Source organism: Apus apus, chromosome W (assembly GCF_020740795.1).
Source record: "Apus apus isolate bApuApu2 chromosome W, bApuApu2.pri.cur, whole genome shotgun sequence".
NCBI lineage: Eukaryota > Metazoa > Chordata > Aves > Apodiformes > Apodidae > Apus > Apus apus.
Genome location: NC_067311.1, coordinates 8,582,942 through 8,597,529, shown reverse-complemented (window position 1 = coordinate 8,597,529; position 14,588 = coordinate 8,582,942). Strand labels below are relative to the sequence as shown.

At 43.2% G+C, this 14,588-nt stretch overlaps 1 protein-coding gene across 2 annotated transcripts in view; it reads right to left on the bottom strand.

Annotated features, from left to right (window-relative positions):
* The window catches only part of LOC127395158 (zinc finger SWIM domain-containing protein 6), a 210,948-nt gene that overhangs the window by 18,229 nt on the left and 178,131 nt on the right, over positions 1 to 14,588 (bottom strand). For both annotated transcript variants that reach the window (XM_051641640.1, XM_051641641.1), the window contains exons 10-12: positions 12,668 to 12,803; positions 6,689 to 6,846; positions 6,112 to 6,275 (exon numbers count right to left, since the gene is read on the bottom strand). In XM_051641640.1, coding sequence (XP_051497600.1) covers positions 6,112 to 6,275; positions 6,689 to 6,846; positions 12,668 to 12,803 — 458 coding nt within the window. The remainder of the gene's footprint in view (positions 1 to 6,111; positions 6,276 to 6,688; positions 6,847 to 12,667; positions 12,804 to 14,588) is intronic.

Genomic DNA, 14,588 nt, shown 5'->3' with positions numbered 1-14,588 from the left:
CTAGAACAATATAAGAGGCTTTTCTGTCGCAGAAATCCCAGTGACAAAGTTGTGAAATTGCTGGTATAATCTCCTCAGCCCAATCACTCCAACTTGTCATTGTTGTAGCTGAAAGGCAGAACAGTATACCTGTGAGGACACTGTTGTTCAGTTTGCCACATGAGGACAGTTTTATAGGGCACATAAATGTCATAAGCAGTCAGTTACTAGATAGTGATTATAGACAATCTAATTGCCATTAGGTCATTGGGCAGGAGAGAGGAAAGCATATGTAAGGCCACTGAAGACAGTGCTGGCACTGTGAGGCTTTTACAGGAAAGAACATTACTGTAGAAATCTATACAGCTGTGAGCTACTACTAGAAAACTGCTCTGCATCTTTCTTCTGGAAAGCAAACTACCTGAAAACACCTTAGTAAGCTTGGGACAGACATTGAACGTATTCTACACCTGTTTATTCCAAATGCTGGATTTAGGAGAAAGTACAAGTTCATGATATTCCTTACACTAGATCTTACTGAAGACATTCTGATGACACCATCATCCACACAGGCGTATCCATGAACACAGTGATATCCAAAGTGTACTGCTGCCACTGAATGACACTTGGTGAATGCTTGGGGTAACACATTCAATAGTCAATCATAAGGATCTTTCTCAAGAAAACAAACATTTAAGGCAGAAACATGCCAAGATGTGAAAAAAAAAAGCAGACTTCCACAGCAAACTTGGGAATAAGAAAGGCTAACAAAGCACACAATCTCAGCTTTCTGAGTAAAGACTTTAGCTTCTAAAAGTCTAGAATAAGCAAATAGTACCTTTCTTTGACATAAGAAGCAATTGGGATAATATAATTTCCCCAGAAGCCTTTGGAACTCTGTTTACTGAAGCAAAGTATTAAATGGTTTTCTGATCTTTGCATTTTGTTTGTTTGTTGTTTTTAAGAACTCCCTGAATAGGGATGAACAGATTTATTTTTGTTGAAATGAACCATGTAAACTCCAAGATTCATCAGTGTAAAACAATATTACTCCAGATACCTAAAAACTTAGTTGTTTCCTTTTAGTTTGTAAAGTCTCTCCTAGGAGTGTTGTCCTGGTTTGAGCCAGGATGAAGCCAGTTTTTCTTTTGATGATTCCTTTTTTCATTTCAGTGAGCTTTCTTCAACTAGCAACTGCTCTGCCGGCTCAGACACTACGGGGGGATCTGTGGCCCCCCCGTGGGAGGCTGGGTTAGACGAACAGCAAAACTGGCCAGAGATATTCCATTCCATATATCTATGTAGGCTCGGGGGAAGGTCGGAGATGACAGAAGAAAACTTCCTTCCTTCCTGCTTCACTCTCTCGCCGCTTCGCTTCGCCTCTCTGTCTGCCTTCCTTCTTCTCTCTCTCTCTCTTTCTTTTGTTCGTGGCCGGCATCTGGGAAAACACCATCTGCCCATCATCGTCGACCCGTCGACCTCAAGCCCTCCTGACCCTCGTAACTCTCTGCCTTTCTCCAGGAGCAGCTTCGGGATTCCTCAAAATTGTCTCATCTGAGGGAAGTGCTGTGGGAGTTGTTGGGGGTGGGGGGAGGCAAGAGGCTTCTACCCACACCTTTGTATAATCACATATATACTCTCATATCACATATTAGTATTCTAAATAAAGCTGCATGGTTCAGTTTTCAATCTAGCCAAGTCTCTCTCTCTTTTTTTCTCTCTCTCCTTCCCTACCTGGGTGGGAGGGGGAGGGGAACGAGAGCATTGTTGTCAAACTGAGTCAAACGTTGACAACAATTAATTGGCGCCCAACGTGGGGCACGAATTTTAAGGCCAGATTACAAATTCCATCTCTGATGGGAGAAATCCCTCACATAGCAATGGCAAGCAATTTTGCAGAATTTCCTGATGGATTGAAAACTGAACAGACATTTGCTGCAATGAATCTACTGGATTTTCTTTCAAGCCTGCAGCTGTACATGTGGTATGCAGCCGAGAGCATTTTGCTTTTTGTGGCTGCTCTTGTGATCGTTTTATGGTTTATTGATAGAACTGTAGCCATTATCATCCGTATAATCACTGGCTTGGTCATTTTAGGGATTATGATACTGTTCTTTATGGGGGCACTGTATATGTACAGCCACAGTACAAGTTCTAGCTGGTCCAACTTTAAACCTCTATTTTCTTTCAAGTTGAATCTCCTAGCTTTTGATCTGAATAGCATTGTCACAGTAGGGATGTTTTTGCTGAATGTTTATAATGTAATGTGGATGCGTAGGGCCAGCTGCTGTTTTGCTCACTGCCATTCCCCCACAGGCAATGTTGCTGCCACTGCTGCTGCCAACACCACTGCTGCCAATACCACCACTCCTACTGCTACAAAAACAACTGCTCCTACAGAGATAGAGCCCGATCCATCACAAATCAGGCTAGTTGATCCTGTGACCAGGAGCAAGGCAAAGGCAAAGCGCTCCACCCTTTTCACCCGCTCCCGTCTGAGATATCCAGAGTTCCTTAAAGCAGCAGAAGGTGAGGGTGAGGAAGAAGAGGATTCTAATACAGTTGATGGAGCGGGTGCCTCTCAGACAGATAAAAAACCAGGCCACTCTCAAACAGATAAAGCGACAGCAGGCCCTCCTCAATCAGATGACAACGACAATGACGACGACGACCTTTTCTATCCTCACTCTATGAAAGAACTGCGCCTCATGAGAAAGGACTTTACCTGCATTGAGGGTGAGGGAATTCTTCCATGGTTGCTCTGATGCTTTGATAGTGGTGCTGAAACCCACAACATGGACGAGAAAGAAGCCAAGCAGTTGGGATCCCTGGCCAGAGATGCTGGTATTGACAGAGCACTTAGTAATAAGGTGGGAACTACCACCCTGTGGGACCGACTTCTTTCAGCTGTGAGAGAGAGATACCCCCACAAGGGTGACATTGAATGGCACTGGAGCAGAACACCCACTCTTGAGAAAGCCATCACATACTTGAGAGAAATAGCTGTGAGAGAAGTTATCTATGATAAAGATGGACTTACAAATCCTGATGATGTTGAGTGTGACACACCGATGTTCCGGAGATTTGCTCAGGCTGTACCAGCAGCACATGCCCATATATTCTCCTTTATGGGATGCTTTGATGATGACGGCATAAGACCAACTGTGTGTGAGGTGGCTTTCAAAGCACGAGAGTATGGAGACATCATCTCTGATTCCCTTCAGTTCCAAACCTCAGCCATTGAAAATGTGACTGACAGAAAGAATAGGATGCCAAATGGATGGGGAAGTAAACCCCAGATTCTCCCTAGAGACGATGGGCCACGTGTTGCAGTCATTAATAAGAGACGTCCTGCTACGAGACAGCAGCGAGGAAGACAGGACTCACTGCGATGCCACCTGTGGTCTCTCTTGAAAAATCATTTTAAAGAGGACATGAGAATCTGGGACCAGAAACCCACTGATATTCTCCAGTTGTGTGTGCAAGAGCTACTAAAAAGAACAAAACCAGGAGATGGTTCTTCCAAGAGGAAGGTTGCATCGGTCAATAATCAGGATGGTTCATCGAGTTCTAATGCTCAGCCCTAGAGATGCCCTGCCTCCGGCCAGGAGGAGGAGAGGGATAACCGAGTTTATTGGACTGTGTGGGTTAGATGGCCTGGCACATCAGAACCACAAAGATATAGAGCTTTGGTGGACACGGGTGCACAGTGCACACTGGTCCCGTCGAATCATGAGGGAACAGACTCCGTCACTATCTCTGGAGTGACAGGAGGCTTTCAACAGCTGACTGTTGTGGAGGCTGATGTGAGCCTTACTGGTGAGGAGTGGCAGATGCACCCTATAGTGACTGGCCCAGATGCTCCGTGCATCCTTGGTAAAGATTATCTTAGGAAAGGATACTTCCGTGACCCGAAAGGGTACTGGTGGGCCTTTGGTATAGCGGCTGTAGAGATTGAGGATACTGAACAGCTGTGTACTTTGTCTGGCCTTTCAGATGACCCTTCTGTAGTGGGGTTGGCTAAAGCAGTGGCAGCAGAACAACTGGCAGCGAAAGGGTAAACCTATTTGGGTTGCTGACCTCTGGAAGGACATTGCAGCTCAAATAGAGAAATTGGTGGTAAAAGTACGTCATGTAGATGCACACGTACCTCTGAGTCGAGCCACTGAGGAACATCAACACAACCAACGAGCAGATGAGGCTGCTCAAGTGTTCCAAGTAGACTTAGACCGGGAACACAAGGGTGAGCTCTTTCTAGCTCGATGGGCCCATGATGCTTCAGGTCATCAGGGCAGAGACGCAACATACAAATGGGCTCGTGATCGAGGGGTGGATCCAACCATGAGCACTATTATGCAGGTGATCCACGATTGTGAGACGTGTGCTGCAATTAAACAGGCAAGATGGTTGAAACCTTTGTGGTATGAGGGGAGGTGGTCAAAGTACAGGTTTGGGGAGGCCTGGCAAGTTGACTACATCACACTGCCTCAGAGCCGCCAGGGGAAGCGCTATGTGCTTACAATGGTGGAAACTAGTACAGGATGGTTGGAGGCATATCCTGTGCCTCATGCCACAGCCAGGAATACTATCCTGGGTCTTGAAAGGCAAATTCTGTGGAGACATGGTACTCCAGAGAGAATTGAATCAGAAAATGGGACCCATTTCAAAAATAGTCTTGTTACTGATTGGGCTAAAGAGCATGGTATTGAGTGAATCTACCATATCCCATACTATGCACAAGCCTCAGGGAAAGTTGAAAGGTATAATGGTCTGTTGAAAGCTACCCTAAAGGCAATGGGGGGTAGAACTTTCAAAAACTGGGATAAAAATTTGGCAAAGGCCACCTGGTTAGTTAATACCAGAGGATCCATCAATCAGGCTGGGGCTGCTCAATCAGACCTTTTGCATACTACAGATGGGGATAAAGTCCCTGTGGTATGTGAAAGAAACTTGTTGGGTAAAAGTGTCTGGGTCTATCCTGTTTCAGGCAAAGGTAAACCTGTCCGGGGTATTGCTTTTGCTCAGGGACCTGGACATACTTGGTGTGTAATGATGGAGGATGGTGAGGTACAATATGTACCTCAGGGTAATTTGACGTTGGGAGAGAACTCTTGATTTAGCAACTGGTAAGGTATAGAGCCTGTACGTAATGTATGGTATGGAATAAGGGGTGGAATGTCCTGGTTTGAGCCAGGATGAAGCCAGTTTTTCTTTTGCTGATTCCTTTTTTCATTTCAGTGAGCTTTCTTCAACTAGCAACTGCGTGTTCTGCTAGGTTGATAAGACACTGGAATGTTTTTGTAATTGCTGGGCCCTCAAGGTCATGCCTTTGCTCTGCCGGCTCAGGCACTGTGGGGGGATCTGTGGCCCCCCCGTGGGAGGCTGGGTTAGATGAACAGGAAAACTGGCCAGAGATATTCCATCCCATATATCTACGTAGGCTCGGGGGAAGGTCGGAGATAACAGAAGAAAACTTCCTTCCTTCCTGCCTCGCTCTCTCGCTGCTTCGCTTCGCCTCTCTGTCTGCCTTCCTTCTCTCTCTCTCTCTCTCTTTCTTTTGTTCGTGGCCGGCGTCTGGGAAAACACCATCTGCCCATCATCGTCAACCCATCAACCTCCAGCCCTCCTGACCCTCGTAACTCTCTGCCTTTCTCCAGGAGCAGCTTCGGGATTCCTCAAAATTGTCTCGTCTGAGGGAAGTGCTGTGGGAGTTGCTGGGGGTGGGGGGAGGCAAGAGGCTTCTACCCACACCTTTGTATAATCACATATATATATATACATATATACTCTCATATCACATATTAGTATTCTAAATAAAGCTGCACGGTTCAGTTTTCAATCTAGCCAAGTCTCTCTCTCTTTTTTTCTCTCTCTCCTTCCCTACCTGGGTGGGAGGGGGAGGGGATCGAGAGCATTGTTGTCAAACTGAGTCAAACATTGACAGCCACCTTTGGAAGAAGGGGCAGGCTCTGTGTTTACCAGTCAACTGCACTTTACATCAGAAAATACAATCTAAAAATTCCAGACAGAGCCCAAAGAGGGTATGGTTCTCAGGGATTTAAAGAGCTGTACCCACCAACACAGGGTCAAATTCCTGTCTTCTACTGTAGTAATAATGAACAGGGGAAATACCTGAAGGCCCAACTCCAGAGAAACTTTCAGAAGAGTGATATCTGGCAAGTTGTCCATGAGCGTTGCTATTTTAAATGCATCCTGGGCAAGTCTGAAGATGTGTGATGAGGAGTGGATATTTTTCTGGATGGATTCTAACACTGTTTCCAGCCTCTGAACATCACCTGCAAGGTGTAAACAGAATCACCAAAACAGAACAAGCTCCCAAAACATCCTGAGATGCATTATAATTGAGCCTGCCATTGTTATGCAATAGTATGATGTTTCAGTTATACACGTTTTGGTTTTTATAAACCTTCCATAATTAAATCACATGAATGAAAGATACAAGACAGCACAAATTCCTCTAGTGTCTGATGGTGTTAGTGTAGTACATACCAAAAGTCATCCTGATTTGTGAATTTTAAAAGTGATTTGTCCACTTCTGGGTTTAACAGTCTATATCATGTGTAAGAAGAAAAAAAAAGCTGTCTCATCAGCTGTCTGAAATCAAGCCCATCTGGCTTTTATAATCTGTTTATTCCATGCAATATTAAAAACATACATTTATTTGAATAAGTAACTGACAGCAATGTACCTTTGGCCGCTGTTAGCATGGTCGATGCCAGCTCACACTGCTGGGATTCGATGTGACTTAGAGTGAACCAGCGGGGATACCGGTTTGGAACAACTGATGCAATGTGGTGTGGGCGAGACACGTCTCCCGAAGGAGCTGTAGATTCCAAAACTAACAACCTGAAATAAGGAAGAAATCCTCTTTAATTAAATAATGATTATATTAAATATTATATTAGGTTACTCATAAGCAAAGCAAAAGCTGCAAGAACACTTGACCATTTTTATGAAATGTGCAGTTTGGGGTATAAAGATATTGAAAAACCACTTCTTGTGGAACCTTAAAAGTCCATTTGCCAAACTTGCCTACATCAGCAGACATCTGCAGGAATTCACAGGACAATTAAGCTGTCCATTAGCCAAGGCAGCAGAGACGTTCTGCATCATCCATAGAATTGAAACTTTTTTCCCCTGCCCCATTTCAGTCTTTGAACCACAGCCCTCAGGAAGGAAAGTGGAGTAGTTCTCCATCATACTGAGAACATGTAAATATTTTCCAATATTTGGAATATATTTCTTTACTTGCAGATGCTCAAAGTAAGGGAGAGGGATATTCAACAAGTCATTTCTGACTTTACAATAAATTCAGACATACCAAAAAGGACATTTTGCTGTTCAAATATCAACTACTTTTTTAAGTCTTTAAACTCTAGCCTACTAACATTTGATAATGTGCATGCTAATATGAAAAAAAGACTTCCCTAGTACCATTGAGACACCTCTTCATATAGCTTTGCATACGTAAGAATAAAATACGTCATAGAATCATGGAATGGTTTGGGTTGGACCCTAAAGATCATCAAGCTACAACTCCCCTACCATGGACAGGGACACCTCCCACTAGACCAGGTTGCTCAAAGCTCCATCCAACATGGCCTTTAATACTTCCAGGGAGAGGGCATCCACAACTTTTCTGGGTAACCTGATCCAGTGTCTCGCCACCCTCACAGTGAAGAATTTCTTCCTGATGTCTAACCTAAATCTACCTCCTTTCAGTTTGAAACCATTCCTCCTCATCCTATCGCTATACGCCCTTGCAAAAAGTCCCTCTCCAGCTTTCCTGTAGGTCAGCTGATTTTTTCCAAGCACAGAGAGAAAAAAGAGATGCATTAAATAGTTTCAACAAACAGAGAACATCCCAAGTACATAATGCAAAAAGGATTATTAGGTCATGAGAAACAGTAAAGAGACAAAGAGCATGACAGAAAGAGGATATTTGGGGGAAATATTTTGTCACTTTGAATTTCATTGCTTCTATGTTCCTTTGCTGTGAAAATAAATGCTGTTGTGAATTGGTGCCTTTCATGCAATTTTGGCAAGATAAGGGAACATCATAACTAGCACAATCAAATTTAGCATTCTTCATTTTTTTCCCTTTAAAACATCTACTATTTAGCTAGGTTTCAGCAAATCTACTTAAACATTACCATTAAAGTCTGACTCCCAAAGCCTGGGTTGAAATTCAGGCTTAACAAGGGGTCAGCCAAACTAAGCCAAACATTCAAGTTCAGATTCTAAGTGAACAGTCAACTAGGTCACCACAGATCCACATTCTCCAAGGCTCTACTCCATATGTTTCAGTGTTGCAAGCAGAGAACTATAGAGATAAATGACCATCAAGGATAGCACACCCTGTCCTTGCAGACCCAAGGTGCATGCATGAAAGGCCTTATGATCTCAGCTTTTATTGATTTCACACTAAGTGTTCTGCACACTAAAAGAGGATTTAAAAAAAAAAAAAGAAAGAAACAGCAACAGATGATTTTTAATACAGAGGCAAAATATTCCAGATTTGTCATAATGGGCTAATGACCTGTGTAGACTTGTGTGTAGACTGACACAAAACACATATCTGGAGAGCAACTAGCTCTAGTCTTGGGAAGTTAACTTTTTTGATAAATGTTCAAGTGAAGAAAGAAATACGCTCCACTTCTAAAAGGATGAGCAACCACACAGATTTCATCCATGCCATGGAGGAAGGGATGCTCAAATTTCCTTCCTCTGATTCATTCCACCTCACAAACATGAGACAGACATTCAATCTTAATGTTTACTTTCATCTTTCCCCTCCTCAAAGCAACATTTAGTTTTAATTAGTTTTTAATTTGGTTTGTATCAGGAGTGCTTTGTACACCAAACTATCACTTTGATGTGAATGGAAAGAGTAACCAACCTTTATGTGAAATTATGAGAAATTTTGAGGAATGCAGACAAATATGGAATAGAAAGTGTCTGCATCTGCCATCATCATAGTTCAAGACAGCAGTCCACATTTCTTAAGAGTGCCAAATTTATATTAAAAAAATTAAAAATAGAAAGCTTGAACTCTCATCAACCTTTTAATGTGATGCCAAGAGAGCTATGGAGAACAGCCCTGATTATGCTGATGTCTCCGGTGATTTTACCAGATGGAAACAAACAGAAAACTTTTTCTTATACTGGTCTGTTTGAGAAGTAACTTCTTTTGCTGAGATGGCAGTTCTGTAGAGAACTAGAGATTTGATCATTTGGGTCTTTCAGTGCCTTGCTTGTTTCTCCAGTCAAGAAAGGAAACTTCCAGAAAATAAGTTTTCAGTTATGATTTGTTTCTGGGGAAAGCCCAAATCTTTCTTCAAGAGGAATGGCATGCTGCTGTCACATTCACTATGTCTATTTCAGTCTTTCAATGTGGTCTCAGTAGTTTAGTTTAAGGAGGAAAACTCCACACAATCTCTGAGAAACACTTTAAGGTAGTGGCTGGAATGAAATACAAGGACACAACTCTACTTTATAAAAATTATCTTTTTTTCTTAACCCCCCCCCCCAACCAAACAAAAAAACAACCCCCAAAAAATCCAACCACACAAAAACACACACCACTCATTTTGTACTATCTTGCTGATCTGGTATGACCAGGGTTATTGATGCACTTAACTTGCAATGAAAGAAAAGGGGTGTACTGTAGATGGCTCCAGCATCTGCTTATAAGACTGAATGTTCTCAACAGTTTATCAGTAATGCACTTGTCTTTTCAATCTATTTCCTTTCAGGCATGTATATTTCTTAGACTCCTTCCTTAAGATCTACCATTAGACACTCTTGGAGGCAAAAAACCCCAAACAGACTAAGCAGACTTTTTGCCTGACCTGATAGTAGCTATGTTTTGTTCTTATGCATGCCCTCTCATTTAGTACTTTGAACACAGGATTATTTCCTCCCCATTTAGCTTTCTGGAGAAACTAGCTCCAGAATACACATCTCTGAACCACTGGGACACAACCTGTCTGATGAAGTTAATGCTACTTATATGAATAGTGTGTCCTTCAGTCATTGTGCAATCATTCTTGATAATAAAGACCAGGAAAACCCACAACTTTTTTTTTTTTTTATTAAGCCTAGGACTTGATTGCTCTTAGTATTCAGTTGAGACTATTCTTTGTCAACCATCATTTACTACAAGTTCTTGACAGCAACCAGACAATCCAGATGGGACCAGTTTCGTCAATGCACTGTACATGGACAACATAGATTTATCGCTGATCATTTAGGCCCTTGGAACTTCCATTAGAAGGTGTGAGAGACCAGACCTCCGGACCTACTTTGGGAAATGGTATCGAAACCCCGTTGTAGCCCCTGCTCTTATGCATCCCAAAAGGCCTGCCTGGGAGGATGGAGACTGCAGTAATGGCCTGCATATGGCCTCGGGCCTGCATAGATGAGATAACGACAAAGATTGAGATAACGACAATGATCGAGGGGTGTAGGTCCACTCCAGCTGCTCACACATGTATGGTTCAATCACACGTACTCATTGTGAAATCTAGTTTCTAGGCCTATAAAATAGGGGGCTGCAATGGTGGGCTTTGGGAGATGCATCAACACTAACCATCGACACCGACCCTCCCCTGTTGGCTGGACCAATGATGCTGAATCCAGGACCAGTGATTTTCCTGTCCTCTTTATCTCTCTCTCTTTATCTCTCTCTTTCTCCACCCTCTCACCTTTTTCTTCTCATCCCCTTTTCCTTACTTAATATATATATGCGGGTGGTTTTGTTTAGGTTGTTCAGTATTAACTCATAGTAGTGTAATAAATGTGTTATTTGTTATAAGCAGACCTTGTGTGTCGCTGCACCTTAAGCTGATCAAGGGGTATTGGACAGTTGAGCTTTTACTCGGACCATAATACATTTGCTCTCTCTGGGAAAAGACCAGGTCTGAGACACACCAGAAGGCTGTGCTGCCATTCAGAGAGACCTAGACAGGCTGGAGAGTTGGGCAGAGAGAAACTTGATGAAATTCAACAATGGCAAGTGTAGAGTCTTGCATCTGGAAAAGAACAACCCCATGTACCAGTACAGGTTGGGGGCTGACCTGCTGGAGAGCAGTGTAGGAGAAAGGGACCTGGGGGTCCTGGTGGACAGGAGGATGACCATGAGCCAGCAATGTGCCCTTGTGGCTAAGAAGGCCAATGGCATCCTGGGGTGCATTAGAAAGGGTGTGGTTAGTAGGTCAAGAGAGGTTCTCCTCCCCCTCTATTCTGCCTTGGTGAGGCCGCATCTGGAATATTGTGTCCAGTTCTGGGCCCCTCAGTTCAGGAAGGACAGGGAACTGCTGGAAAGAGTCCAGCGCAGAGCCACAAAGATGATTAAGGGAGTGGAACATCTCCCTTATGAGGAAAGGCTGAGGGAGCTGGGTCTCTTTAGCTTGGAGAAAAGGAGACTGAGGGGTGACCTCATCAATGTTTACAAATATGTTAAGGGGGAGTGTCAGGATGATGGAGCCAAGCTTTTTTCAGTGATGTCCAGTGATAGGACAAGGGGCAATGGATGCAAACTGGAGCATAGGAGGTTCCATGTGAATATCAGGAAGAACTTCTTTACTGTGAGAGTGACAGAGCACTGGAACAGGCTGCCCAGAGAGGTTGTGGAGTCTCCTTCGCTGGAGACATTCAAAACCCGCCTGGACGCATTCCTGTGTGATGTGCTCTAGGTGATCCTGCCCTGGCAGGGGGGTTGGACTAGATGATGTTTTGTGGTCCCTTCCAATCCCTAGGATTCTGTGATTCTGTGAGAGAAGGATTTTGAGCCCAGCCGCACCTAGGCTCCTCTCTGAAGGAAGTCTAGAAAGCAAGGGGGTTCAGTCCTAATCTCCCTGGGCTGCCCAGTCTGAGTTGTGACACGTACAGGACTGGATCCAGCCGCACCTAGGCTCCTCTATTGCAGCAGGAGTTTAGAAAGCAAGGGGGTCCAGTTCTAACCTTCCTGGGTTCTTAAATCTGGGCCGTGTCAGAAGGCCCTTCTTAGCCATCATTAACAATCTTGCCTGCCCTGAGATAAAGCCAACACACACTGAGCACTCCCTGAGAAATGTTTTTTTCCCTGATTACTGAAGACAAATGGGATGCAAGTGAGACATTTTGTTGTAACATGACATACTCCATTTAAATCCCAACATTCACCCAGAAGAAAAAAGTAATGGCTCAGACCACACCATATAGTTTCAAATCTATCATTGAGAGTTAATTTACAAAGGCTGGTGGAACAAATGGTCGTATTAGCTGCTAAGCAGCAGATGATCCTGATACTGCTGATGAGATTCTTCCCTCCTCATTTCCTTGCCACTACCATCACACACACATACAACCACATCAGTAAAAGAACATATGTGCTAAAGCTGTCATTTAACACACAACCACATGCCCCAAGAGTGGAATTTTAGAAGGATTTGTAATACAGAATGCTGTTTTACAGTTTTAAATAAACACTAATTGTACATTTATAAATTATCATACTGCAGTTGCTACAGACATCAGTTGCTTTTACAGATGACAGAACCAAAGCAATTTCTCCTTAAAGGAAATAATGGTTATTTAGAGAAAAAGACAAAGTCTTGATTACCAAGCTTTTTCCCCTTTCCAAACAACTACTTGTGCTCCTTCTAGATGATTTGTGAATACATACCGCATGGCTCTCAGTGCAGTTTTGTATGCCAATTCAGCATCATGAGGTAGGAGAGAGGTGAAAAGATACTTGGCAAATGTGTGCATTGGAACACTCTCTCGATGGATGACTTCACCTAAACCACTATATGGTCCAGCTGTGGGAAAGAAAAAGAGAATGTCAGTCTTTACAGACTGTTAAAATCCAACTTCTGGACCTTTAAAAAAATTCATTATACCTTGAGTTAGAATTGGTATTCAGAGACAGTTTGCTGTACAAAAGGTAAAGTTACATTGATAATTTTGTGAAATATATTACAAGTATATTAAATACCATATAGTCTTTGAGACAAGGCTGCAAATTGTCTAGAACTAAGCACACTACCAGTGCACAAATGACAGAATGGTCCCAAGGCTCCATGGGGCTCATACAGAAAGTCTATAGTATGCAAAAGCAGAAGGTGATAATCCCAGCTTTAGGTCTGCCTAGTTATATTGTGCACATGAATCCCTATGCACCCTCTCTTGGTGCATAATTGCGTTATTACAAATCAACCAGAAAAATAATTTTAAAAAGTGGTTACAGTGAGGCCTGGTTTGAGCCAGGATGAAGCCAATTTTCCTTTGGCTGATTTTTTCTTTTCCTTCAGTAAGCTCTCTTTTAACTAGCACATTCCAATTAACTGCTGATAACAGTGGAATGTTTTTCTAACTGCTGGGTCTTCAAGGCTGCATCTTTACTCTGCTGGCTCAGACACTACAGGAAGATCTATGACCCCCCTGTAGGGGAGGCTGAATTAGACAGACAGCAAAATTGGTCAGATATATTCCATTCCATATATCTACGCAAGCTCAGAGGAAGGTCAGAGATCACAGAAGACAACTTCCTTCTGGAGAGGACTCCATCCATCCCTCACTGTTGACCCCTAGACTCGAGCTTTCCTATCCCTCATAACTCTGCTCTCTCTTTGGCAGCAGTCCGGGATTCTTCGGGACTGTTCGCAGCTAAGGAGAGTGCTTTTGGAGTTGCTGGCGGTGGGGGAAGGCAAGAGGCTTTTGCACATATCTGAACATAATTGTATATAATTGTATATATTTTCTTATATCATTAGTGTTTAATTAAAGCTGTGTAGTTTAGTTTTCAATCCAGCCAAGTCTCTCTTTCTCTCTCTCCTTCCCTATCTGGGTGGGAGGGGGAGGGGATGGAGAGCATTGTTGCCAAATGTGAGTCAAACAGTGACAACAATTTATTGGCGCCCAACATGGGGCACGATTTTAAGCCCAGATTATAACTTTTCACTAATTTGGAGTGTTCAAAATTCCATCTTTGATGGGAGGAATCCCTCAGATAGCAATGGGCAATAGTTCTGCTGCATTTCCTGATGGATTGAAAACTGAACAGACACTTTCTGCAATGAATCTTCAAGACCTTTTGCCCAACATGCAATTGTACATGAGGTATACAGACAAGGGCATACTGCTCTGTGTAGCTGCTCTTGTGATTGTTTTATGGTTTATTGACAGAACTGTAGCCATAATCAACCATATGATTACCGGCCTAGTGATCCTAGGGATTATGATACTGTTCTTTATGGGGGCAATGTATGTGTACAGTTACAGTACAACTCCTAAAGTGAACAGAACGGTCCATGTTGGTAAAGGCACTAGCAGGTTCAATTTTACCTCTCCATTTTCTTTCAAGTTGAATCTCCCAGCTCTTGATTCGAATAGCACTGTTGCAGTAGGGATGTTTCTGCTCAATGTTTATAATGTACTGTGGATGTGTAAGGTGAGGTGTTGCTCCACTCACTGCCACTCCCCCACAGGCAATGCTGCTGCCACTGCTGCTGCCACTCGTGATGCTGCCACCACCACTGCTGCTGATACCACCATTCTTACTGCTACAAGAACAACTGCTTCTACAAAGATAAAGCCCACTCCCT